The following is a 27538-nucleotide window of genomic DNA, read 5'->3' on the forward strand; positions in this document are numbered from 1 at the left end:
TTGTTTCTAGGAAAAAACGTTTTAAATTCTCATTGTTGGCTTCCCGAAAGAAAACTAAGTGCCAATTTAACCCTTAGTGTGCATCTGGGGTCAGGTTGACCCCAAAATTTTTTTCTCACATGAATACCATTTACAGATGAGCATCTCATAAGTAAAACCCCCAATATTAAGAAATCGTTATCCCCTCTCTAAAAGTAGCAGCATAGCCAGTTCATACTCCAAAATAAATACACTTTTTGGAACGGTTGCAAAGTGGACTATTTTTCCCTTAAAGCATGGACCCTTGTCTGTTAAACTCTGGAAGGATTTTTTTAAAAACTCAAAATTTAATTTTTTACGAGAGATTTAACCGAAAAAGTGTTTTTTACGCGCACTATCAACTTTGAGCACGTTTTTGAACAATGAAAAAAGATTTTTTTGAAAATCCGACTTTGCAGCCTTAAAGTTGGATCAATTCACTGCAAAAAGTGACTAAACCTTTTATTCCGAAAAGCGCATAGTTACCGAGTTATTCGATGTCAAAAATGGCCTGAGGTCAAAGTGACCCCATGTGCACGAAATGTCTCGCTGTGAAGGTGTGCACACTAAGGGTTAAATATCGAACTTTTTGTCGAATTGAAAATTTGCAAGACGAAATTGTTCAAGGCTTTTCAACGGAAAAATGAAAAGGAAAAATCCAGGATTTCCAGGATGCACCTAGTTTTTGACTCGAAATGAAACTTATTATGATTCTTAATAATTTACGGTTGGGTGCACGTGCACCCGAAAATGTCCGAATGCAAAGAAGAGGAGCACGAGACGCCTGTGACGACGGCCAAAGGCGCCTGTCGTTTAACACGCAGGATCAACGTCAGAGCGCGCTCAAGGCGGCGCGCGCGATAAGTAAGCGAGAGGAAGAGTGAGAGAGGGAAGAACGGGGAGTCCCCGGTACCGCCTTGGCCGTTAGTAGGTCCGCCGCTGTCGACGGAGTACGATCGTAATTTCCGTGTGTCCGTTCAAAAAGCTGGGTGAAAAGCTCGGTCTTTTGAAGAAAAAAAAACTGCCGTCGGAAGGATTCCGAAAAATTCTCCATTTATCAGAAAAATCCGTAAAACTGCTGATAATAAAATATTCAAATTCGGGAGTGAAAATAAAATCGAGTACAATGAAATAGACGAATTTCGATTTGAGCTGAAAATATCGCGATGTCCCAACGGGAATAATACTGCATCGATCGAATTGATAACTGTAAAATTCCGAATTAAAAATCCACTAAAAACGGAGTCCAAAATTGAGATTTTAAGAGCTTTTGGAATCGAGGGATCCTGCTTCGAGGCTGGATAACAAAGAGGTTGGATACCGAGTGAGAAAAATAAGTCACGAGCGTGTCACGACCGAGGAAGAGGGTTGCAACGAATACAAAAAACACATACATATTCGATAGAGAAAGGGCAAGAGGTCGTTGCGAATGGAAAGGTGAAAAATAAAGAAGGAGCTGGCTGGAATAGGAAAAAAGGAGTTGCTCAGAGGCTTACAGCAGGAGAGTGAATGTCCCGCGAATTATATCACTAAGATTTTGTCACTCGAAATAAAAAACCGTTCAATTAATTAAAGGGAGCTTTGAAGGAATTACATTTTTTCCGTAAAAATTATTACGTCCTAATTCCTTGTCTAATAAAGTGCAATAGTGTGCTGTTCCAAAGAAAGGTGTTGATTTAGTGCAGTGTTTTATTTCCACGTCGTGCTCGCTTTGTTTTCTTGATATTCGAGTGTGTCACGTCGGGAGACATGTTCGACTGTTTCTGAACGAATCAACGAACCCTGTTAACGATCGCACCACCCACAAAAATCCTCGCAACTAAAATAAATAATAAATTAAATATCGTTGGACCTCAATAATTATTATTCCGAGGTTTTCCGGTGAGCGATTCTCTTTGCCTGGAATATTCGATCGTGTCAGGAGGGTACTTTATTCTCCTGAATAAATCGTAAAGCACCAGGTAAGGACGGTAAAGATGTGTAAAAAAGAAAGCTCAAAAATAATGATGGCATCGAGCGATTTATAATTGGAATTCCACCAAAAGTCAATTGCATCTGGAATACGAATTATTTCAATCCTTCGCACGGTCTTGAACTATTTTTTTTATCTTCGTAATGAGAGCCAAAGTTTTGGGGGATGAGAGAGACAAAAATGAAAAATTCATATGTACCCAGCTATATTTACAAAGCGATTTCTTTTCGCGTGTATACTTTACTGAGGAGGTTATCGAGAGGATTGGCCACGAGTTATATGCGATAAATCAATTTGTCCGAAAGTTCCTCGGTTGCATAGGAAAAAAGGAGGTAGAAAGAGCGAAAGAAAAAAGGGGGGAAGGGGGTTCGAGAGGAATGAAGAGGGTTGAAAAAGGATGGAATGGTCCGATCGAATTACTTCTCTGTCGAATCCTCTGTACCCGCAACATTCGAATCCGATTTACGAATTCCTGCAAAATCGGGACCCTCACTCGTTGCATTATTCATAAGTTTGCTCGATATTCCTCTCCCATAGTTCTCGACAAAACACACACACACACACACACACACACTCGCACACAGACTATTGTGAATTTTATTTTCCTACCTTTTTGTCATTTCCATCTGCTCGTCCTTGGATCTCTTATTTTTTCGCAGTGACACTCGCTAAAAATTCCTATACATTTATAAAGCAAATTCCGTCTCGAGCTCTTCTCCTTCTATAAATAGCTCTCGTTTTCTTTCACAATCACCTTCGAGTACCTCTCCATTTTTTTATTTCACATCAAACGTACCAAATACATGTTTTAATAATAACAATATTCATTGGCAATTCCTCAAATGAAGGATAAACAGCGAGAGACATCGCTGAACCGTTTATAACAACAATAATAAATTATTCGAAAGGATAACGAGACAAGTCTGATTTGTACGAGATTTATAACGTTATTTCAAATATGGTGCAGTCCCGTTTACTTCCTCGGGGCTGCCATCATTCTCAGGCCTCGTCTGACCGGTTCGCGCTGTTTTCACTTACGCTACCATCTCTGGGGGGACCTCTCGCCACCGGTTAACCCGCTATTTATATTTATTTCATTCAATTATTCAGGCAATGCAGCTCCGGGAAAATCCTTTGCAGCATCACTATTTTTTTCTTCGACACAGCCATCTTTATGAGCAAACATTATTCGAGGATAACGTACGAATTGTGCGGCAGCAGTAGCAAATTGGTCGACAAACCAAATGCGTTTGAGCGCAATTCTCCTTTTGTATGCAAAATCACAGTAATTATGATTGCGAAATCTGATGAAATTGAGAAGACTCGCATAATAATAATGGGAATAATAACAGCTGTGGTAGGCAAAATTGAATAATAGATGTCGTTGTTTAAGGTATTACTGGATGAATAGCCCAGCCGATAAATTGTACCTGATCGGAATTTCCGTACTTCGTGATGCAATAAAAATCTGAAAAAATTCAGCAACATTTGGAAATTTATGCACTACAATTATCAATAATAATATTGCCCAAATGTTATTAATAAATTGTTTAAATAAATAATTTTTTAACAATTTTATCGAATGTGCGCATTTTTCTGAATGCTCATGATTTTTGTCAAAATTTTCGTGGATTTTTGAAATTCCCTTTTTTAAATTTTTTAAGTGGCTCTTTGTGTACATTTTTGATGCAATAACCTTGAGACTTTTTAAAACTGATGGTAAATACGTCTTCTAAAACATATCCAAAATTCCAATTAAAAAAATTTTTTTTCAACATTTTTTCAAGAAATTAAAAAATCCACGAAAATTCTGTAAAAATTCATGAGCATTCGGAAAAATACACACATTTGATTCGTAAAAGAAAAAACAATAGATCATCGCAAAATTATTGAATAATTAATTGTTTAAACAATTTGTTATTAACTTTTGGGCAATATTATTATTGATAATTGTTGTTCATAGCTTTCCAAATGTTGTTGAATTTTTTCAGATTTTTATTGCATCACGAAGTAGGGAAATTCGAATCAGATATAATTTTTGGTCGAGCTATCCATCCAGTTATGCCTTATAAGAATTCCTAACATTATAAACATACGAACAAAGCGAAGGTGATTGCATTTTTAAGGAGAGTGGATCGCGACGATACAATGTTGCCATGCTAAAGCATATTAAAAATATTAACAATTTCAAAATTATAAGAATTTCATAAAATTTGGTAAATGTATAATTTAAAAATATATAAGACGATAGAATTTTTTTTTGATTTATCTACCACATAGCTCTCGAGTAATTGAACACTAAAGTTCACGTGTATAAGCATAGAGTTTACATATATACAGTTATACATCTCGTGCATAAGAACTTCGATTTTAACGTTCAATTATGCGATAGCCATGTTGTAAAAAATTTTGAAAAAATGGTATTTGTTTGCTTGATGTCAAAGAATGTTATCACCAAATTATATCAAATTCTGATTATTTTGATTTCGTGATCCACCCTCCTTAATTGATAAATTAAAAGTGTTCAAACGGCTCTCTAGTTTTTTTTCCATGCTACAAAAGTGATTATAATTGGGGGATAAAATTAAATTGAAGAAACGTTTCAATATCGTTAATAGTATGGGAAGTTTTGGTGATACTGAAAAATAAAAAAAAATACAATAATTATCCTTATGATACCATGATAATTGTTGTTTGGCACATAAAATAGTTGGAATATTCGTGCCTTTATCATTCGAATAAAAAAAATAGTATACGCGAACGGAATGAAAACGGATGCGATAATAGGAGAATAGGTTCGTTTGACCGAGTGTATTACACACGAGAAATAACCGATGGAATACAAAACGACCTCGTCTGGTGCGTTTACACTGCCAGACGAATCAACCTCGTCACTGTTCGCAAGTGTGTTTCTCTTGTATTTTTTTCTTCGATATTTCTCATTCATTTGTTTCTTATCCTCCGTTTAAAACGACAGGAGATTGGAATCGAACGAAGAAAAAAAGCCGCCACTGTGAGCTATCTCGAATCGTCATTTTATTGTTGTTTTATTTTTTCTCCACATTAGTGCTCGTTGTTTATCCCAAATTCGCGTTTTGAGGCAATTTTTTTATTGCCTCCGGTTCTCACTCGAGTGCTCGAAGCAAAAATTCCTTTGTCATTCTCGTCTAGTGGCAAAAACGCTACCGAAGTTTTAATCGTACAATGTTTTTTTTCTTTTTTCTTTTCCTCAACGCTTTAAGGCGTTCCGAACAAACGCAGGAAAAATAGGTCTGAAACGTCACGATCAATGTTAATTTTGTGCTCCGAGCGCTTAATCCTACAGCTATACGGTTCGGTATAAGTAAGTACTTACATACCTACTTAATATTCTACTGATAACAACCAACTCGTTAGTTCCTCTTCCCCCTCACCAATGCGCCTTCCCTAATCGAATACCGTACGGGAAACAACTACGAAATTCGTTTCCTAATTCTCGGACATTTTCGTCAACTCTCCTAGGAACTATTCGTCTTAGGGGAGGAAAAACTTTCGACATAGGAAACGAGCAAAAACAGATGATTTCCTTGTTTCAGTTCCCCTAAGTATTAGTAAAATGTCTTTAATACAACCGGAAATAATAATGAAGATATTTCATTGATGTAGCCATGAAATCGATCATTCTTTATGGTCGTTTACTCTACTTCATTCACCGAACATTCAGAATTTTATAAAAAATCGATTTTCAACTTTATTAAGGAGTTTTGGCACATGTTAATAAATTTTAAGAAATTTACAAAATTTGGTGATAACGTTATTCAATGTAAAGTGCAAAAACACCATTTTTTTTCAAAACTTCCTTCTACATAGTTATCGAGTAATTAAGCATTAAGGCAGAGTTCCTATAGCCGGAATGTATACTTGTATTTATATTGAAACGCTTTGCTTACACACGTGATCTTTCGTGTTTAATTACTCGATAATTGTGCAGAAGAAAAATCTTTTAAAAAAATGTATCGTCGAGTTTGGTATTAAAGAACATGATCACCACGTTTTATAAAATTCTGAACTTTTTGAAATTTTTTGTTCTTCATTGTATTGGCTGTACCGAAACTCCTTGAGAATTAGTTTTTGCTGACGTACTTACTTAAAATTTTACGCTGAATACAGAATTTGAAAATATTAAATTCATAAGATGATAAACTTTGGAAAAACTCTTTCGAGTGTATAAAGATTTGAATTAACGTTTCGATTCCGTTTTTTAACTGGAGTATTACGGAGTGAATTTGTTGATGAAAAACCAGGGATTTTGAACATTGTTGGTACGTCGTCGTATCCTTGCAGTTAAGGAGGGTGGATCACGAAATCAAAGTAATCAGAATTTGATCAAATTTGGTGATAACATTCTATGGCATCAAGTATACAAATACAATTTTTTTCAAATTCTTTCACCACAAGGTTATCGAATAATTGAGCATTAAATCGAAGTTATGACGCTGAAGTTTCCAACGTTGGAGTCCAACGAAATGATCTAAAAAAACTCTCAAATAATTCCAGTAAATCTTCAATCTTGTTCCCTGCCGAATTTCCAATTCGTAATTTTTCAAGCCACATCAATAATTCGTGAAATAAAAAAATAATGAATTATAAATCTTTTTTTCGTTCATTTCGTTGAACTCCTGAGATGTATATAAGTAAACTCTATGCTTATACACGTGAACTTTAGTGTTCAATTACTCGAGAGCTATGTGGTAGATAAATCAAAAAAAAATTCTATCGTCTTATATATTTTTAAATTATACATTTACCAAATTTTATGAAATTCTTATAATTTTGAAATTGTTAATATTTTTAACATGGTTTAGCATGGCAACATTGTATCGTCGTGATCCACCCTCCTTAAAAAATAACCGCTGGTTCTCTTTGTTTTCATTCTTATGAATGCTTTGTAGCAATAATATTCGTCATTCGTAAAATATGTTTATGAGCAAATAAAGGAGGTTCCAAGGTGCCCAACGCGACGGGAAGGAATCAAGAAAAATATTCGATCCGCATTTCAGTGCGAAGATGAAAATGATAAAGTCATTGAATCGATTTTTTTGTGGAGATTTATTGAAGTCGAAGTGATTCTTTCACAGGATTTTTTCAGCTGTGAGTAACTTCCGGTTCAATTGTTAAGGGTGTCGGAGCGAACGTCGTAACGAATTGACAATTACGAGAAGCGTTGTTCTTTGTTTCCTTCAAATTCTTTCTGATCTTACAAAACGTGTCCTTTCTCCTTTTTTCTTCTCCGTGCTCTCCCTCCTCGTCTTTGCGACCCCCCGCAGTTTCTGGGTTAATGATTTCCGCTCGGGCCTCTCCTCGAGTCGAAGTCGAGTGTGGATTTCACGAAGATGAGTGTGAGAGAGGAAGAGGAGGCTTGCTAGGGGATGGGAAACCATTTTCAAGATGCGAAAAGAATATCTTGCTTGGCGAAGTAATAAGTAGACGAATTCTGTCAGTTTTCTTGTTTATTACACGTGATCAGAGTCTCAGTAGGGATTTATAGCATTAATGATATTCGTTCACCGTCCTGCCGCCGACCGAGCAATTGAATTTAATTTCTAACATTTTTTTATCACTTTTTATGGCTAGTGAAATGCTTTAAGGTCGTTTAAGAAAATATCAATAATGTCGAATACTCAAATTCATTTGACAGACTTTTTTTTTGTGAAAGATAAAAATTTCTCGTTGTTCCCTTTGCCCCTCGCTTCGGCCACATATAAAATTTTATTACCGTGTTCGGAATCGAATTTGCAAAAGTTCGAGGAGGAGAACGCATAGTAGTAAAAGCTCTTTGGAGCACGGACCTAGCGGTGGAAGGGAGGGAGCGAGAGGAGGGGCGGGGAGAAAGGAATTATGGGAAAGAGAAATATCGCAGAGTTCCCGTGGGATATTGCTAGGAAGATTATCTGGGACGTAACGAGTAAAAGAGAGGGAAAGAGAAACAGAGTGGGAGAGACTCGGAAACTTTAATGCCCGAGGCAGATCCAGATTGCTCTCGATTATTCCAAAGTAATTTTCTCCACGTCGATGTATAGACACTGTACAAGTCGAACATGGCTTCTGCGGTGTTCGCTTACAGTAGCTTTTTGTATTTATACGTAAATATACAGGATGTCCTAAAACCGGTGGTCCAAAATGTGCACTTGTGATCAGGATGGTAACCCGAATCAAAGAGTTTCACAACGCTTTTCAATCCGGCTGCATCCGGATGGATGATCGGCTGTTAAAGTTGGTAGTTGAAAGAGGCGTTATTTAGTTGCACATACAGAGAAAACGGCTGGAGATAGCGCAGAAATTCATAGGACCAAACTTGTAGCGCGTGAAATTTCCTATAAAATATCTCTGGCGACATTTTACCACGTGCAGTAGCACAGCCCGGAAAGCGGATCGAAAATACTCTTGACTTCCGAGACTTTAGATAAGCTAAGGATTTCAAGTATTTTTTCGGTGGGCTGTGAACATCGGAGTTCTGAAAATAGAGAAGTTTCTTCGTAGGCTTTTTTGTAAAAAAATTTATCCGCTGCAAGGTTGGTATCAACAGCTTTTTCTCCATCTCCAATCGCTTTGGCAGTACGTGCCAGGGAAGTATGAGCCAACCTTTTCAATAGTCATGACTGGTCAATGATTTAGATTATCAGAATCTGATTGGAGCCAATACGTTTTTTAAGGCAGTTGGAAAACTTGCTGTTCACATACCAAACACACATGCCAAGCTTTTGCATTTTGGTTTTGAAGTTGACTTTCGAAGACGTCGGTGTTTTACGTTTTTTAGTTACATTGAAAAATTGTTATTTCGATCGTTGTTTTATTCAGTTACGATAAAAAATATGTCAATCCATAAATGGATCAGCGACTTTAATACTCGGAGTTCTTTTTCTACTCTTGCAAAGTTTCGATCAGCAGATAGCACACGACAGATCCCATTCGAGACCAAACTGACCTTTCCTTCCTGATTTCAAAAATAAGGATGACAAATCCCTTTTGCTTCGCGAGTTTCTGCTAAGTTCATTCCAACCGAGGTTTCCGACTAACTTCTTTTTCTGACGCGATTTTCAAGAGAAACCACATTTCCTCCGCTGATTTTCTTAAAAAAAACTATCATTTTTCGCGGGTTTCAAAATTAACTTGTCCAGTTTCCGTTGTTTCGTTCTGAAATAGGGTTGGATAGATTGATGTGAATTTTTGTGTCTGTTTTTCTTCCGGAGTATCGAACAGGCATTTACAACATGGACTCACGCACGTTTTCCGATTTTTTCTTTTTTTTTTGAAGTAACGACTTGATTTTGTGACAAAATTAAAAACTGAAAACTTGGATAACACTCCAAAAATTTCAAAAAATTATGTCTGACAAGTAAATAAAAATCGTACGAAAAAATCACGAGTTTTTTTATTTTCATTTTTTTAAATTATCGAATTGAAAAATTTAGACGGTTCGAATTGTGAATTTTGTATTTCATTCAAATATTCTGGTAATTTCCTCATTATATTTTACTCGCAAACATTTGAAGAGGGCAATATCGACATTCCGATTAGTAAAAAAATTTGTGCAGCTGTACGCATGCACAAAATGCATAAAATTATTGTGTTTATATGTGCAACCTAAAGAATGATGTATTTACACATTTTTAGATAAAAAAAAAGTCAATAATTATTGTGGGAAATATAATTTTTGGAGTTTCCTCCACGCTCTATAATATGCGCTGTATTTTGATTGCCTATAAATCAGAAAATTTATTTCATAATTTTTTCCGCATATATTTCATGGCAATAAAGGTATCAATAACGTTGAGTAGATTTGTACGTGAAACGATATCCGGAAGACTGATATTAGTTTGCTCAATATTATATCGCTCGTGTTTTGTTTCCTATTATCTTTCACTCATGCGTGGAAATTGGTTGTTTGTGTGCCGAGAGTTTGCTAATTAAAAAAGCGTGTTTTGTTATTTCTGTATACATGACCTCTACCAGCTGTTGGCTTCAGTTCTTGATAGCAACGCTTCACAACGTTTTTAAATAGTTATTTTTAAAAATTTTCATTCTCTCTGAGTTTATCTTTCCGGGTCCTTACAAGCTCCCATACAAATGCCAAGTGTCCTCTTGCTTGAGTGCATCGTTAAGCGGTCACCCACCCAAGTCCTGGCCTTAGCCAAGGCTGCTTTGGGAGATCGCTGGAGCCACGCGTTTTTGTCTATGTTTCTAAACCGTATAAAAAGAATTTTCATTGAAGATTGATAGAAGAATGGAGGACTTGATGCTAGGTGAACAAAGCACCGCGTTGCAGGTCAATTGACCTTCGAATTCGAAGGGGCAAAAGCTTCGGAGTTCGTAGTACTAACTTGGAATTAAATCAAATTGAAAGGATTTTCATTTCGAATAGAAAGAAAACAAAGTTCTAAGATTTCAGTACTTTTTCAATAAATATTTGGTGAAATAAAGCTTTCAACGATTTTTTTTCTCACGTTAATTAGAACAGAAACAATCCTGTGAAGAACGAATCTTGATTGAAGTCGATGGAAGAATCAGCGTCTTCGCCACAAGTCCAGCCAAATTAGTCGAATCAGAAAAACAAGATTTCAAGAAAACGAGATTGAAAGTTTGTAGTGTTTCACGTACTCGTCCACCACCTATTGGCTCTCAGCTCTGTAACTTTCAAAATACATTCCGATGCTCTTCGAAACTTTGAAAAACTCATCCTACCGCACTTAAGTCATCGATGCAAGGAAAAGATTGGATTCCCTTAACTTTGTTAACCCGCTGGACTTTTCGCATTATTTATTAATCCTCCAAGAAAGATGGCGAGCATTGTATTTTTTTGACATTTCCCTGAGCTTGGCAGCAATACGAAATGAGATATTGACGCGATAAACAATTGAAATCTAGAAATCGATTTAATGGAATGATCTCAAAAATTTGTATTTTAAAAACTGCAATGGTTTCTTTTATTTATAAAACAAAACTTTATATGAAAACTTAACATTTCGGGTGGGGATCAAATGTTGGAATGACTAAAATTTCGAACAGCTGAAATCTCGAGTTTATACACTTCGAATGATAATATGGAGACAGATAGATTCGACTAGAGCTTTGAATGCCGAAAATAAATAAAGCAGAAACTGCAAGGTTCGAGGCACGTTTACATCGAAAATAGAATGTAACAATCGCCCATAGGACGATTATTAAAATATCGATTTTTCGAAAATTCGACTATCACTCTTTCGATTCATAAATTACTAGTCAGCGATACTGTGAAAATTCACAATTTTGAAAATATAATAACGAATGACCAAATATTACTGAGTTTGAAATACTGAAACACCAAAAAGTCGAACAGTCAAAATAGCGAAACGTTAGAAAGTCGATTGATTTAAATAAAAAAATGCAGTGGAGCTGCAAATACACGCGTCTCACTCACTCACTTACTCAGACCGGTGATCTCCAATTTGAAACATCGCCATTTCGACTTTCGCCTTTTCGAGCTATCGCTATTCTGCATATCTAAGTTTTATAGGCTCGAAAAATTCACTTTCGATTTTTCCCTACTCTAGATTCTGGTCCGTCTGCAAAACAATTACTTTCCATTTTTAATTCGAAAATATGAACTTTTGGCATTCAGATGGTTTGTTAAAATTGCATTCGAAATGAAAACTATCGAAATATATATTTTTGAGTAAAACGAATTCAACGAAAGAATATTCAGTTGAACGCGTATCTGCTAAAAAGTCGATCAGAAATAAGAATTTCGAATTACTTATTTTGCTCCAATCTCATATTAGAACTTTCAAATTTTCGAAATATCGACCGTTCTACAATTCAGTTATTCGACATATTGAACCCCACCCAACATTTCCATTGAAACTGGAACATTTGAAAAAAAAAACGAAAATTAAAACTCCTCATCCGTAATTGTGTGAATGTAAAAAACTATGGATGTTAAAAATTCATAGTACCAAAAGACATTTCCCTCAAAGTTATCGGTCATTATTTTCAATGTAATACGAAACTTCTAATCAATCAATTTTCTGAATATTCATTGTTTCAGTACCTAATTTATCTCCGATAAAATAATCTTGTTGCAATACATAATAACGTCAAAGTGGATCCAACGTTGTCTTTAATTACTAACAATTAGCGCGGTTGGATCCTCTTTCATCGATCATTCCTCAGTTCTCGGACATTTTGTTTGCTTGCTCTCTGACAATGAGTTTCCGTCTCACATTAGCCAACACTTTGCTCTCTCTTTAGCCCCATATACTTATATGTGTAGCGTATGCTTACCCACATACACATGTGTCTCTAGGTCCGTTCATACGATCGTAATATGTACATAAACGCGCTCGTTAATATCATCGCGTAGTGTGCACGCATTACCGTGCACTAAGACTCACCGAATACGTCGAGTTTCTCTCCGTAAATTCAGCTCAAGTCGTGTACCGTACAATTACTTTATCGAAGCTTATAGACCAGTGGCACATGCCGCTTTTGCTCCGATATTCCGGGCACAAGCTCACTTCTACCTTACGATGATTGATGCGAGGCATGCTCTAACGGAATAGCTCATTATTTACGGAATGACATATTCTCGAAGTAATCCATCTTGACACTGGTGCACAAAATTAAGGAGGGATCATCTGATTTTCGACTGCACCTCGATGAAAAACGATCGAAGCATTGTTTTCCAAAGGAATTCTGAAAATTCCGGGTTTCCCGAAACAATAGTTTCATCAGTGTAAAATATATGAAAACTGGAACACGCTTTTTTGTTACCAACTTTGACAGCGTGAGTTGGCAGAATCATTTTCGGACAATTCGTCGGATGCAGCTTCACTTGCAGACTTTAAAGGCCGTTTCGGAAATTGGAAAAATGTGCAACCGTCGCTCATTGAACATCGGAAAATTTTCATTGCGCCATGTTGAGTAGAATGCGGAAAATTAAAAATCAGCAAAAAAACACATTTTTTTCGAGTTATGGCACACTTTGATGAAACTCATAATCATGCACGACGAAATAAATAAAAAATTTAGTAAAATCACGATAAATTGATTATCGAAACATTGTTTTTCAAATGGATTGAAAATACAATGGTACTTTTTATCGTATAGAATTTTCTCAGAAACTTTTGATATTTTGACAAAATTTGAATGATTATTCGATTTGACGGAACATTAGAAAATTTTGTATTGATTTATTCCATCAAATTTGCAAATGAATCTTCAATTTTTCTAACTTCTGTTGAACCTTCTTCTTGGATAATTTGTCATCCGCAATGAGATCTTTTTGATGTTATTTCTGGTACGGCTTTAAGGGCTACGCGTGACTCATTCCGTGACCATTCAATAAAACAGTATTGATGGAATTGGCACGGGAATAGGCAGAATAGGAGTTCTTGAATCGGATCAATTTGATCAGATTGAAGTTTTGTCCTCGATCAACGTACTTGAAAAATAGAGTTTCTGTATTTAATGCTCTTTTAAAATGAAGTTTCTTCAGAGTAGCTTGTTCCATAAATTTCACGAATCTTTGACAATAATTATCGCGTTCCTTCGTTCGTTGACAAAAGAAACGAGCATTACCTCCGTCACAAATCAGAACTCCCATTTTGGATGCGTGCCATTCCCCTCGTAATTTATGTTCCGAAAAATTTTCAGTTCACCGAATGTGTACCGCACTAAATTTCCCTTTGCGTTGCCATCTTCCGATACAAGATTATTCAAGTATAAACCAAGAATGGTTTATGTAATGGTTCTTCTCCCCAAGATTTCAATCTTCCAAGTCTTTCGATAGGTTCCATCCGATTCCACAATAATTTATCTGAGAATAAATGACAGAAAAAAATGTATATAAATAAGAAACCAAAAAAAAAAACAATCGGAAAAAATTCTATTAAAATATAAAAAAAGTAAAATAAAAAATTTTTAAAAATCAATTGAAACGAATTTCCATCAAAGTTACGTCCAGCATTAAAAAATTTATGATATCAATTCGAGGCCAAGTATTTAATGATGATTCAGAATATTTATTCCTACGGGTACCATCAGGAACTTGAGAAAGTTCTCATGAATCAAAAAATTTACCATTTGAGTTACGCGCGGCACTACAATTTATCATATTAATCGGAGAACAAGCGTTTTATTAGTAATTTCGAGTTTTAACATTATGCAATTGTTTCAAGAAGCGTTTAAATCCAAAAAAAAAATACATCAAGGATAATAGTAATTTGTTACTCTATGGTGGCAGAGACTTGGAAGAAAATCGATTCTTCTCAGACTTCCAGGATTCCTTAGTATTATTCACAATATCCGACGTCGATTTTAGATCGATACAAATTATGTTTGAAAATGTGTTAAGGAGGGTGGATCGTGACGTTACAATGTTGCCATGCTAAACCATGCTAAAAATATTAAGAATTTCAAAATGATAAGAATTTAATAAAATTTGGTAAATGTATTCTTTAAAAATATATAAGACGATATAAAATTTTTTAGATTTTTCTACCACATACCTGTCGAGTAATTGAGCACTAAAGTTCACGTGTATAAGCATAGAGTTTACGTATATACAGTGCATAAGAACTTCGATTTAACGCTCAATTATTCGATAACCATGTGGTAAAAAAATTTACGTATATCTCGTGCATAAGAACTTCGATTTAACGCTCAATTATTCGATAACCATGTGGTAAAAAAATTTGAAAAAAATTGTATTTGTATACTCGATGCCAAAGAATGTTATCACCAAATTTTATCAAATTCTCATTATTTTGATTTGGTGATCCACCCTCCTTAAAAGTACTTGTCCGGCTCATCACACTATTAAGTTAAATTGTTAAGTTCTGTTGTCAAATTTATCTGACGATGCTTTGCTTTCCCTGAGAAAAAGTTGAGATGATTCGATCATCATTGAACTTTGCATCGTAGAGCTTCCACAGAGAGAATTCGTGAATCGTTATTCCTGCTTCCAAATTCGTTAATGTTTTTCAAACAATTAGTATCCGAGTCCCAAAAAAGATTCTCGGGTAATCGTGAACCAGTGTTGCCAACTCCTACGGACCGTCCCCCCCCAAAATCCATCTGAAATCCCCCTAAAAACCCCTATTTTTGAAGAAGCGCTATATTCCTTCGTAACATTGAATATTGCTTAAAATTATACTTTTAAATAAAAATAAACATTTTTATAATGAATTTTATTATAATAATCTAAAAAATATTCCTGTAATGAAAATTTAATGAAAATATCGGAAAATAAAAACATTGAACAAAAAACATTTAGTGAGAATTAAATTATCATTTAATTTACACCATGTAATTTTTACAATGGAATAAATACAAATAGTGAAAAATGTTATTTATAATAACAAATTAATAAGAGAACAATTGACATTTTATTGTAAGAATTTTTTTCCCGCGTCTTCATATTTCGCCAATGTAGTTATCGAATATTTCGTCGACAACATCGACTGAATCACATTGTTTCTGAGTATTGTTTGCATTTTTGAAATCGTACATACTAACGTTGAACATTTCGAGCATACGGGCAGAAGGAACAAATTTGACGCAAGATCCGGATTGTCTTTGTAAAGTGAACCGTACCATCATAATACTTTGCAGTACTTCAAGAGACAGCTTATTTCGTAATTTATTTTTAATTACGTTGTATGTCGAAAAAGCGCGTTCGACACTTGCATTTGAAATCGGAAGTGTAAGTAGAGCCATTGAAAATTTGGCAATGTTTTCAAATCGCTTTTGACCAGCAGAATCATAATCTACAAAAACGGCTGAATAAAATTCAACGGAATTGACTGTATTTGGCCACGATTTATTTTGCAATTGATTCCATTCTGACTCTGTCTCATTCTTATTGCCGTATAAGTGAGTGCGTTGGAATTTTGCAATAATACCTGTTAAACTGGGTTTCATTCGCGATAATGCGATTTTAGGATGAAGATCGGCCATCGTCTTTAGGATAGATAAGTTGTCCGGCAATCTTTTTTGAACCTCTTGAGCCAAAGTACAGAGAAATTTTTTGCACCTTTCTTTAACATCCAATAATTCTGTTGGTTCAATATCTTGAGCAATGACGTGAAACTCGTAGCCAAAATACATTGCTGAAGTATGCATTAAACAAGATTGAAAATCGAAATTGATCAATTCACTGTCAGTTAATTTCTGCAAGCTCGATGGTACAACGAGCTTTTGCAGTAAGTTTTTGAACATCAAAAAAAGATCCTCAAGTAATTTCGTAGGTTCTACGTAATCACTTTGAAAAAGCAAATTTAATTGCGTTACACTTTTCAGTTCGTATTTTAAAAAAATAAGAAAAGCTTTGTAGGGTAACCTTATCATGATGTTGTATAACTGAGCAGCCATGTGACAATTGTCTTCTGATTTTGCAATTGAAAATAAGAATTGCAATTCTTCCCACTGATTTAAGATGGTATCGATAGCCTCGGATCGAGCAAGCCAACGAGTTCCGCTAAGACCCTGAATTTTATTCGGTTTTCCACTACCATTAATTGTTTCGTACAAAAGCTTATATTTTTCTAACCGTTTGGGGCTGTAAGAAAACCAATTATGCGTTTCTCGAACCAAAAATTCTAATGGACGAGGCAACATTTCCGATGCTTTTTCAGCGCATAAATGAAGTGAGTGACAAACACATGGCATAACGATTAGGTCATCTATTTCACGCTTAAACAAAGCTGTAACTGAGTTGTGTTTTCCAACCATCACACTCGCTCCATCAACGCCAATGCCGACCATATTTTCAACTTTTAAACCATCTTGTTCTAATTGAAGTTTAATGGCACTATGCACACTTTTTGCATCGGCATCGATTAATTTGATTAACCGATAAAACGTTGTAACCACTTCTCGTTTCTCGAAAGAGAAAAATCGCAACATGATACACAACACCTTCTGCGTTGAAAGATCAGTACTCTCGTCGATTATGAGTGAGTATGGACCGTCGCCAATTTCTTGGATAAGTTCTTGGAGCATACAAGGCCCGAGGACGTTCTTGATCAACATCGAACATTTAGTGCGATGGAGTTTCAAATTCGAAATTATATGTGACGAAGGGTCCAGCTGCGGCAGAATGTCGATCATGTGATTCACAGTCTGCAGTGAACTATGTTCTGCAATAAATGCAGCAATTTTCAATTCGGCGATCTTCGTTGCTTCTGTCAGAACTGGCTCAAATGTTGAAGTCAACGGTTCGAATGTCTTTGCTGATTTGTCCAAGGATACAGCTTTTTTATGTTTTTCTGTCTTTGCGTGGTTCATCAAATCCTTTTTGTGAGCTTTCAACGATATTCGACAATATTTGCAGACCGCAGAACATGTATCAGTTGGATCAGGCCCTAGCCAACCTATAATGTAAACCACAAGACATTTAATAATAATAATAAATTATGATATTTATCAATATCAATTGCGAAAGTCCATATAAACATTAACAAATGTTTAAAATAGTTAGTCGGACCATCACAAATAAAGAAGAATTAAAACAGTGCATACTTGAAGAAATATTAAAACATTAGGTGAAAACACATTGGAGGAAACATTAAAAGTATTAGAGGAATCGAAGGAGTACGAGTGTCTATATACTGATGAAAAATTGTAGGAAACTAAGCAAGACGAGGAGGTGAAAATGGAATCAAATTGAGGTTAACTACCTGGAATGAAAAGGAAAAAAGAAACCAGTGAAACTACCACCAAATGAAGCTCTTAATCAAACACATTCTACGAACCGAACCAGAACACACTGGTTCACATAACTTAAATTACCTTTTTCAGGAAAAAACTTTGAAAACCTCGGTTGATCTGCAAGCTTTGAAGAAATCCCTGTGTAGTAAACATTCATCTCATAGATTAAACTAACCGAATTGGAACAATCATTATTTTGAGTTGATTATGTTTAATAATCTTGTAAACGTAAAAACTGAATCTATTTTCATTCGATCCTCGTTTTTCACTTTCAACTTCCACGTATCTTTATATGTATCTTTACATACAACCGTTTTGTCGTTCGGACAGAGCGTAATAATTAAACATAATATTTAATAGAAAAAATTGAGAATGAATATATATTTTATTCGAATTTAGAAAATGCATGTTAACTAACCTTGAAGCGCTGAATCGGTCTCCCAACACTTTACATATTTTTGCAGATATTTTTTGTTTTTTTCTTTTGGCATGCTGTAATGAATTTGAATATAAGTTTGAATTATTAATACCTTTTTTATTTTTTCGCTGATACTTCAAAAAACGAAAATGACTTACTTTGCAATCCGAGAAGGTACGCGAGCGAGCAGAATCAAGAGACTCGGGCCGTGTTCCGATATTGACTGTGACTGTGAGTACTGCGAGTATTTGCTTTGGTATTCGCTCCGTGCGCGTAAACATACTACTTTGAAAGTGAGCGTGTGTCGTGTATACGTATTCCTCCAAAAACGCCGGAGTCCCCTTTATGGTGGCGCTGGCAGTATGCATGAACACACTAATACTATTAGTGTAGTAGTATTAGATTTTTGGCTCCGCCCACGCGCACAGAGCGAATAGAGATGGTGCAGATTCGATAGAGGGCAGGTCGAAAGTACTCGTGGCGCCTCTAATGTCATAATTTATAAGTTTTTGGGGTAGCACTTTCAATACTTTGATTGAAATATAATCATAATAATTGAATATATATATATATAATAATAATACAATAATGATAAAAGATCCCCAAAAATTTTCACTTTTCACCACTAGTGGCGCGGTAGTCTACTTGTACCATCCCTATAGGGCTTACAGTACTCACAGTATCGGAACACGGTCTCGGTCTCGGTAGAATATTTCGTCTTTAACACGCACCGAACACTTGAAAACTCGAAATGAGAGTAGCCCTTAAAAAATTCCCTAGAAAAAAGTTGCCCCTAAAAAAACCCCCAAAAAAAAATTGCCCCTAAAAAAACCCCTAGGCATCTGCGTTGCCCCTAAATTTAGGGGGAAAACCCCTAAGTTGGCAACACTGTCGTGAACGAATGAATTAGGGGGGGGTTGTGCAACACAGAGCAGAATTGGTTGGGGATCCAATGACGCAATTTCCAATAACATTGTTTGATTATCCACAAATAATGCTCAAATTCCACAAGCTCGATTAAACAGTCAGTGGAATTATTCTAATTCAAATTCCAGGATAACATTTGTCGATTCTGTAGCAGCACGCGAGCTCGCTATTATTTCAAAGGTGATTAATTAATTAAGCCTTTTCCATATCTCGCCCCCTTGCTCTCCATGTTCGGTCTGCCAGCATCTCCCTCTCGCTCTTTGGCACGTGTTGTAATTCAATTTGGCCGAGTCTCTCCTCGGTTACGCTTCCAATTCACCAGAGCCACGTAAGCTGCGTTTATAACTGCAATACCAAGCTCTGGAGCCACACAAACACGTACGCACGTACACACAAACATTTTATGGCTATCTGGAACAAAACGCAGCTCGTGTACGAACGAGTCCATTTTTATCCCCTCCCCTCCCCCTCTCCCCCCCCCCCTCCCTCGGTCACTCTCTTCCTCGTACTTTCGTATAATGTCACGCTCTCTTGCAATCTTATAATATGCATGCACATTCAAGCTGTACGTACTGTTATTAATACACGCTTCAATCACCGCCTCTGCCAGAAATCGTCTTGCTACGAAATTGTTTTTCCAGCAGGCAAACTGAACAATGAGAGAAAGAGAGGAACGCGTTTCACAACTGTGCCAGAATAATCCATTTATTTTTCCTCGTCCCACGAAACCAGCTTCGACTTTATTGAGGTGCTACGGATTAATGACGATGACCCATTTTTTTCCTTCTAATTACACCGTTCATTCAAACTCTCCGTGAAATAATAATGTAAATAGTGAATTCGAGCTATTTCTGTAATTCGTCGTGAGATCGTAGCGTGCTATCGAGTTTGCTTTGAATCGTTGATGCTTCAGCTTCGTCGTGTTTCTGTTTTCGATGATAGTACTGGAACATCCATTGCGCTTTGTTTCGGTAATGAAAAATAATAAGTCGTGGATACTTTTCACATAATGAAACAGACACGAGCCATGACTTTTTCATCGATCAAAGAAAAGATACTTTATCTATTTTAATGATATAAATATTGCCGTTTCTGTTATTAAGGAAGTTGAGGCCGTACAGTCATTTTTTTTAGCCAAAAGTTATGACCTGTACCTTTCAAAAGTTAGGCTAGTTTACAGTTTGACAATGTTGCATACACTTTAAAGAAAAGTTGGGAATAAAAAGACGAAAAACTGGTGAAAGCTCAGTCAAAAACACGGGCGGTGACGATCCTAGTCTCAAAAAACTGCACGGGAAACAGATTATTATTAATATAATCTCAGCAAATCTCCTAATAAATCTGAAAAAATTGACATTATTCGGCAAGCCTTGCTCATGTTGCCCAAAAAGCTACGACACTGGAGTTTCCAACGTTGGAGTCCAACGAAATGAATGAAAAAAACGTTTGTAATTCACCAATTTTTTATTTCACGAATCGTTGATGCAGCTTGAAAAACTACGAATCGCAAATTTGGCGCGGGAACAAAATAGGGAAATTACTGGAATTATTGGAGAGTTTCTTTCGATCATTTCGTTGGACTCCAACGTTGGAAACTTCAGCGTCATCAAAAAGCTTCATATTTGTAGCATCATTTTTAACGGAGATATCACCGAAAGTGTCTTTATTTCCATAAGCTTACATGTTATTTGACATCATTTTCATTCTAATGTATCAACTTCCTTAAAAAAGTGCCTGAGCATGATTTTCTCTATTCGAAATAAAACAAAGTTACTCATCCAATAATTAGGTCACGGGAAATGGTAGAAAACTCATGAAAATAATGGGCAATTAATGGAACATTGAAATTTTAAAAACTGCTCGGTGAGCACGATTCGCAGGAATAGGCGAATGAGCCATATTTGCGTGATGGAAAATGCTAAAAGTTTATATAATCATCAATTATTTTCACAATAAAATATTTTTTAATTGATCGTTATCGGATATTTTTATAATGCGAAATGGCCGACGATTCACGTTTCTTTAAGGAAGTTGAGGCTGTACAGTCATTTTTTTTACCCAAAAGTGATGACCTGTACCTTTCAAAAGTTAGGCCAGTTTACAGTTTGGCAATGTTGCATACACTTTAAAGAAAAGTTGGGGAAAAAAAGACGAAAAACTGGTGAAAGCTCAGTCGAAAACACGAACAGTGACGATCCTAGCCTCAAAAAACTGCACGGGAAACAGATTATTATTAATATAATCTCAGCAAATCTCCTAATAAATCTGAAAAAAATTGACATTATTCGGCAAGCCTTGCTCATGTTGCCCAAATAATTTCATATTTTTAGCATCATTTTTAACAGAGATATCACTGAATGTGTCTTGACTTCCATAAGATTACATGTTATTTGGCCCAAATTGTTATTGATTTTTCTCAGCAACGACACTCCTAAACTGTCTGAAAATTTAACTGATTTTTTTTTACACTTCACTTTATAAGATGCAATCGGTTTAAAAGCGGTGACATCATTTTCATTCTAATGCCTCAACTTCCTTAAGGACGTGAAACGTGCTCTTGGTTCTGGCAACAGCAGGTGAAAAACGTTTTACTTAGTTCACTGAAAATGGTGGTAAACATTCATTATTCGTCCACGAAAAAAAAGACATAATTTTATCATTAGTCGTGGCGCGCTCAAAATCTTTTTTTGCTCGTTTCTTGCCCAGGTTGCTATGATAATTAATATTGAAACATGTGATTTAATGACTCATCTTATTCCTTATTAATAATTCGTAACTATCAGGCAACGTCTCACAATCCCTCGTTATTTCTGCCACGTATCGATCCCGCTCATTACGATATTATTTTCACCGTTTCTTTGGCCTCTCTCTCGCTCTTTTTCTCTTCGGCTCTGGCGAGTCCTCTCTTTATGCCGTTCACGTGCACGGTTTCCTGTCGTTCTCGTCCTCGTCCTCGGCGTCGTTGTCATTGCGGCATCCAATCGATTCTCCATTTGACAGACATTACGAACGGAACTTTCTCGCTTTTACAAGAGAGTACGTAAAATATGTGTGCATCCAGCTACGATCGTCTGTTGTCCAAATGCGGCGAAACGTACATTTCTTTTCGGTCGTTATTTCCTCGTTTTTTTCCACATTTTCGCCAACCGCGATGGTTTTTTCTTCGGTCCTTTATCTTTGTGCTTTCGGTCGTGCATTCCAAAGCTTAAATATTCGCTGCTCAAATGGGACATCATGTTTTACCGTATATAATTCACTGTTGTCGCGAAATCCTTTCAAATATCTCGCGGACAATGCAACAGTGAAAATATAATGCAGCAAAATCACTCCATCACGGTTTTTTAAATGCTAGAGATAAATTTTTCTATCGTTCCGGATTAAAAGAGTGGTTCTTACAATCCGTAGAAAACGAGGAACTACAGCTGAGCTTTGAACGTGGATAAAGCGACGGAGACGATTAGCGTGTCACTTTTGGTCACGTTTTCTCAAACTTAGTTTTCCCAAAGTCCCTAACCTCGGTGGGTCATAACTCAGCAACAAATTGAACTAACAGCGATTTATAGGGAGGATTTCGGAGAGAATCGGAGGAGCTTTAGAAGACTGGAGTTGTGGTTATCCACGTACCTCAAACAGTGCCACTAGAAAACTGCTTGAGCAATCGATAGGAAAGCCGCAAACGAGGCAACAACATTTGTTTGAAAGGTTTGTCGAACATGTGGAAAAACCTAAAATGGATAAACGAAGCATCATCCGAAGTCGAATTCGGTGCAAAAACAATGGGGACTGGTGGGCCTGCCAACACTTAAAATGTAAATGGAGTTACAGTCATTCTTGCGAAATGGCCGGAGCGCCAATTTTTATTTTTCAGTCTAGTATTTTTTTGACGACCCATTTCGACGTCAGAGCGTCCAAAAATACGATTATTTTTTATACGAGCCTCGAGTGTTTTTGGCGAACATAAAAAAAAACGTTTCCCAGTGGCGTTGCCACGAAACGTCTTCTGTATAAGCGTCTCTGTTGCACATACTCGCTCGTTGTTCGTGTCGGCAAGATAATCGAAGATTTAATTGGAGTGTGGCGTAACGTCTCTAGAAATTCTCAGTTCTTCTGTTTAGACGTGTACACGTACAAGCGTCCGCATACAGACACATGTACACGCGCTCTATCTCTTTCTATCTCTCGTTAAATGGGACTGGTACTTAAGCGAACTTCACACGTTGTACACCAGACAATAAAAGCTTTATCGCCCATACAAAGTGGCTCCTAATCCAGCGATAAATTTCCCCCTTAAGATCAACAAATGTCCCCACAGCTAATTTCATTATTTTAGTTGCCAAAAAGAAACGGAGTTTTTGGGGTTTCGATCACGGTAAATACGCGATCACTTGATGACCTTTCATCCAACAAAATACTGTATTCGCTGTTTAATTAATGCAAAGAGTACTGATATGCAGACTATTTGGTTCGGAAAGTTAATCATCAACTCCATTGGAATCCATTTTAATCAAGCCTGTTAGCATAAATCTGAGAGAAAAACTATGTATTCGAGTATTTTTCGATGAGATACCACGTGAGAGAAAAAAATAGGTTCATCGCCAATGGCCAAAGTTTTGCTCATCTCGTTATATATTTTTTGCATGCCTCGCTCGTTCTAACCAGAATGGAGGGAAAGTAACCAGGTCGTTCGAAACTACGACACACGATCTCTCATTCCACGTGACTTCATATATGTATACATGTATAATAATAATGTTATAATAACAATGAATCTTGTGATGGATCACCTGTGACCAATAAACTTTATTGCGAAATTTCGTCGTGTACGACCGAAAGTACTTTCCGAAAATATCGTATATTACGCCGCTGAAATATACAGTACTATTTTTATGTACAACACGTTCGCACTGTACATGTATCCGCGGAAGCAGTGTCCAATATTCCATCGACAATTTCCACGATACAGTTTCGCTAATCCGATTTCACTGTTTCCCTTGTATTCATCAATATACGTAGATGTAAATGGCTACGAATCTATACACTAGGTGAATATTTGTTACCGACGGAAACGTTCATTTGTCTGTGTAATACACCTGTTTGTCAAGCATACATTGTCGATCGGAAATTCATAATGGATATCGATGATAGGCGGAATATTAATCAATCTGTATTAGCGTTAATCTCGCTCTTAGGGATTTCTTGGTGTTGGAATCCGCAATATTGAGGTGCAACTTGATTCGTCATTTTACAGAATCCGACGTTAACTCGAATATGTTGATGCAACAATAAAATTATTTGGAACCTGAGAAGTAAGTGTTGAAGAACAATTTTGGTACGATTGGGATCGTTAGAGTATTAAGGTTGTTGTAGGGTGAAGCGCGAGGGGGGCGCCCTATGCTTACGCACGGAACCGATGATGAATTATTGCCAACTGTTTTCCGTCAAATGATCGTCGTATTTTATGTAATTTTTCGAGGAAAAAATCCACATGAGTTTAAAAGAATATGCATTTTTGACAAAGTAATGGTTACAGGAATTATTTCTATTAGTTTATGCCATTGTTTTCGATAATTTGTTAGAAATCAATTATTGCAAGACGAACTGGCAATAACGCAAATAATGACCCATGATAATTCTTGGGTTGGCAGCGCGGTGTCGTAAAAGTGTTTATTTCTCAGCCGCATGAATATCGGTCCGGGAAACAAAAATGTCGCTAAGGTAGGGAGCGCTTGTGCCGTCTGAAACTTTACATTTTTTGTGCTCAATTTTTGGATAAATTCGCGATTATAATCATTAACAACTCTGCATCGGTACTGTAAATGATTATTTCAAGGCACCAAAAGTTGGACCGATATTCCATTTAACCGTATCCGTTTTTGCAACTCCGTGGCATCGTTTTCTCGGCAGATATATACTGAAAAATGTTCGGAACATTTCCATAAACAATGTGACGAGCACACCAAATAGTCCAAATTTTCGATTTTATTCCTGACAACTGCTCTGTGGATCGTTTTGAAATTTAACAGGTTGATTAGTAAAGGAATCATGAACGTTCACAAAAAATTTCATCTCGGTGACATCGTTTCGTCCTGACTCCACGACAACCTTAATAGATGGGAATTATTTTTCGTCGCGTTGCAAAAGTACAAACTCTAATGCCCCGTGAGATTTCATAATGTTCATTATTATTCTGACGGAATGGTGTTAATCTTAAATTTGTTTTCGCCCTCATGATACTATTCGTATTCTTGTGGTGTACTCGGAAACAACTTCGAAGTTGAAACTTAAGTGTCTCTCCAGAGAGAGAGAGACTAATTGGCCAACAAAGTTTATTGTCTCTGAGCTCGTCTACCCATTACCTTGGTACGCGAAAGGGAAGTTTGTTCGCCGTGAATGTCCAAGGCGATAAACATTGAAAGTCCAATTAATACTATTATAGATGCATTGATTCAGCGCGTTTTCATTAATCGTGATGAATTTTCAACGAATTGTCTTATCAAGCCAAAATATCAAGCCCTGTTTTCCGTGTTTGTTTGTTCAGTTCTCAAAATGGGCTGCTTTGGGAGCAAAGACAAGCTGAGCAAGGAGGACATGGATTTTCTCAAGTCGCATACTCGATACGACGAAGCGACTATCAAGGAATGGTACAAAGGATTCAAAGTAAGTTGATCGCCATTGTAAATAATGTTTTTTATTAATTAGTCCGTAAATTTGTCGAGCGGATAAGTGTCGAGTCAATAGTTGTGCAGTCGTGTGTGAACTCGGTTCGTAAATGGAGCTAAATGGATCTCATAGGGGTGGGATAGAGATCGGGGGATGGATAGAGCCGTAAGAGCCCGAGTGGTTGCAGGTACCACCGGAAATTTAACAGGCGATTCCGTCTTTCTCATTTATTTTTTCTCGAATAATCGAGCTTGCAACGAAATCAGCCGTACACCGTTGTGAAAATTGCCCCAAACGACCTCCATTTTAAAATCCGATAACATCGGACAACGAAGATTGTCGAGGGACATGAAAGCCATGCGTGTGCGCTACCGGTTCCCTCTCTATCCTCGGGGAATACGTCGTTCAGGCGAGTTGCGTTTATCGTGAAATATGAATTTTTAATCGCTCGTGAACATTGACAGTAGCCTGGTAGATTGTCGTTTCGCATGGGAGGTAAAGTGCGGGCTGGATCAGGATTCCATGCTCTCTTGACAAGCTGTCCGTTTCACGCGCTTTCTAGTGCTGCCCGACAATTCCACCTTTATTTCCCGCTCTATGGACGCAATGTTGAAATGACAACCCAACGATCCGCTGATTTGTCACTCTTTCCATCTACCCTCCCGTCTGTGTCCCTTCTCTCTCACAAACGGCCAACATTTTGGTCCATTTGTCCGTTACAATTGGTCAAAAACTAGCTAGATGGCATCCAGGCCTGGCAACCACTGTTAAATTTCCAATGATCACGACACAGTCCAACTGGGTTCTTTGTTTGCTGAATACATTTTTTTCCAGCCTAAACATAGTCGAACACGCGATTCTGCCGAAATTAGCATCCATCCACCTCGCCCAACAGACCAAAACTATTCGGGATTCGATCAGATATAGCTTGGAATTTTATCGATTGTATGTATTTTTGTTTCAAGTATATTCGCTGGATATATAGCTTGTGTCGAGGATCTTCCAGGCCTAAGCTCTGGCACATTCGAGACTCGAAGGTGCTCCGTAAAAATCACCAACCCCTCGGTTTCCTTTTTTTGCCCCCAATTCACCAACTTTCATTTCCTTTCTGCTTGGAAACTTGGTCCAAACCCTGCAGGCTTAACCCGCGGCTGACTAACGTTCAACCCTGTCAGATGTACTCATGAAAAAGTGAAAACCAAGCTCTCCCTTCTCACAGTGATAGCTCCCTCGGAGGTGCCGCGTTGTGTGTACTCGAGCCCACCCCTTAGGCTTATCCACTTCCTTTTTTATCCGTTGCCTCTTTCGCCACTCCTGCTTTTCCCTTCTGCACTACACTTGACTGTTTTCCCAACTTATACTCCGTCCCATTCTTCTTATCACTTTGTTTCGTGAGGCTCCCTATCTGCAGAGTTGTTGAAGAACTCAACCTTATTCTCATTCCTCGTGGTTGCTATTCGCCGATAACAATCCTTGCACACACTGCAATTCCGAGGGACCTCTTTTGGCAAGCGCTTTTACGATCTCCTTCTGCTGGACGTTTTACGAGTTTCCCGCTCGCTGTCTCCCCCGGGACAAAAAGAGCCGCCCCCTGTCGACATTATTTATTGCTGATCTTGATCGATCCTTCCTTGGATCTAGCAACCTCTTGGGCCCCAGAATGGCGGCCAAGGATTTTTGACACCAGCAAATTAATTCGCTTCTCGCAGTCCGGGCGACCCATCAATTTTTCGATTATGAGCTGTGTCAGTTCGGTGGTTATGTGCACACTTGACATACGAGCCGAGAAACAACATGCGCCGTGAAGTTTAGCTGAC

The 27538-nt window shown here is 37.1% G+C and overlaps 3 protein-coding genes across 6 annotated transcripts in view; 2 read left to right on the forward strand and 1 right to left on the reverse strand.

The window, feature by feature from the left end:
* The window catches only part of LOC122418324 (neuronal calcium sensor 2), a 98676-nt gene that overhangs the window by 38412 nt on the left and 32726 nt on the right, over positions 1–27538 (forward strand). For 2 of the 3 annotated variants that reach the window (XM_043432465.1, XM_043432468.1), the window contains one exon: positions 25600–25718. In XM_043432465.1, coding sequence (XP_043288400.1) covers positions 25600–25718 — 119 coding nt within the window. Of the gene's footprint in view, positions 1–959; positions 1980–25599; positions 25719–27538 lie in introns of those variants that run through there. The other variant, XM_043432467.1, reaches the window with a different exon arrangement.
* Positions 1–27538, forward strand: part of Nca (neurocalcin homolog) — a 114829-nt gene that overhangs the window by 37982 nt on the left and 49309 nt on the right. The gene's annotated exons all lie outside the window — the stretch shown is intronic.
* On the reverse strand, positions 15375–18506 carry LOC122418321 (uncharacterized). Of its 2 annotated transcripts, none has more exons than XM_043432461.1 (4): positions 18293–18506; positions 18135–18208; positions 17798–17840; positions 15375–17379 (listed from the first exon to the last, which is right to left on the reverse strand). In XM_043432461.1, exon 4 carries the CDS (start codon positions 17291–17293, stop codon positions 15422–15424), a length of 1872 nt encoding a protein of 623 aa, XP_043288396.1. In that variant the 5' UTR covers positions 17294–17379; positions 17798–17840; positions 18135–18208; positions 18293–18506; the 3' UTR covers positions 15375–15421. The 2 variants fall into 2 exon arrangements, with proteins under 2 accessions (XP_043288396.1, XP_043288395.1); XM_043432460.1 differs by having other exon boundaries at positions 17798–17854; positions 18293–18505.

Source organism: Venturia canescens, chromosome 11, assembly GCF_019457755.1.
Source record: "Venturia canescens isolate UGA chromosome 11, ASM1945775v1, whole genome shotgun sequence".
In the NCBI taxonomy this organism is placed as follows: Eukaryota; Metazoa; Arthropoda; class Insecta; order Hymenoptera; family Ichneumonidae; genus Venturia; species Venturia canescens.

What these genes read in the sequence shown, in the direction of transcription:
- LOC122418321 (XM_043432460.1), bottom strand. Translation starts at nt 18,207, where the DNA reads ATGCCAAAAGAAAAAAACAAAAAATATCTGCAAAAATATGTAAAGTGT. An exon ending in GACCGATTCAGCGCTTCAAG is followed by an intron (nt 17,855 to 18,134) that starts GTTAGTTAACAT and finishes TTTACTACACAG; the next exon opens with GGATTTCTTCAAAGCTTGCA. An exon ending in AAAGTTTTTTCCTGAAAAAG is followed by an intron (nt 17,380 to 17,797) that starts GTAATTTAAGTT and finishes TTTACATTATAG; the next exon opens with GTTGGCTAGGGCCTGATCCA.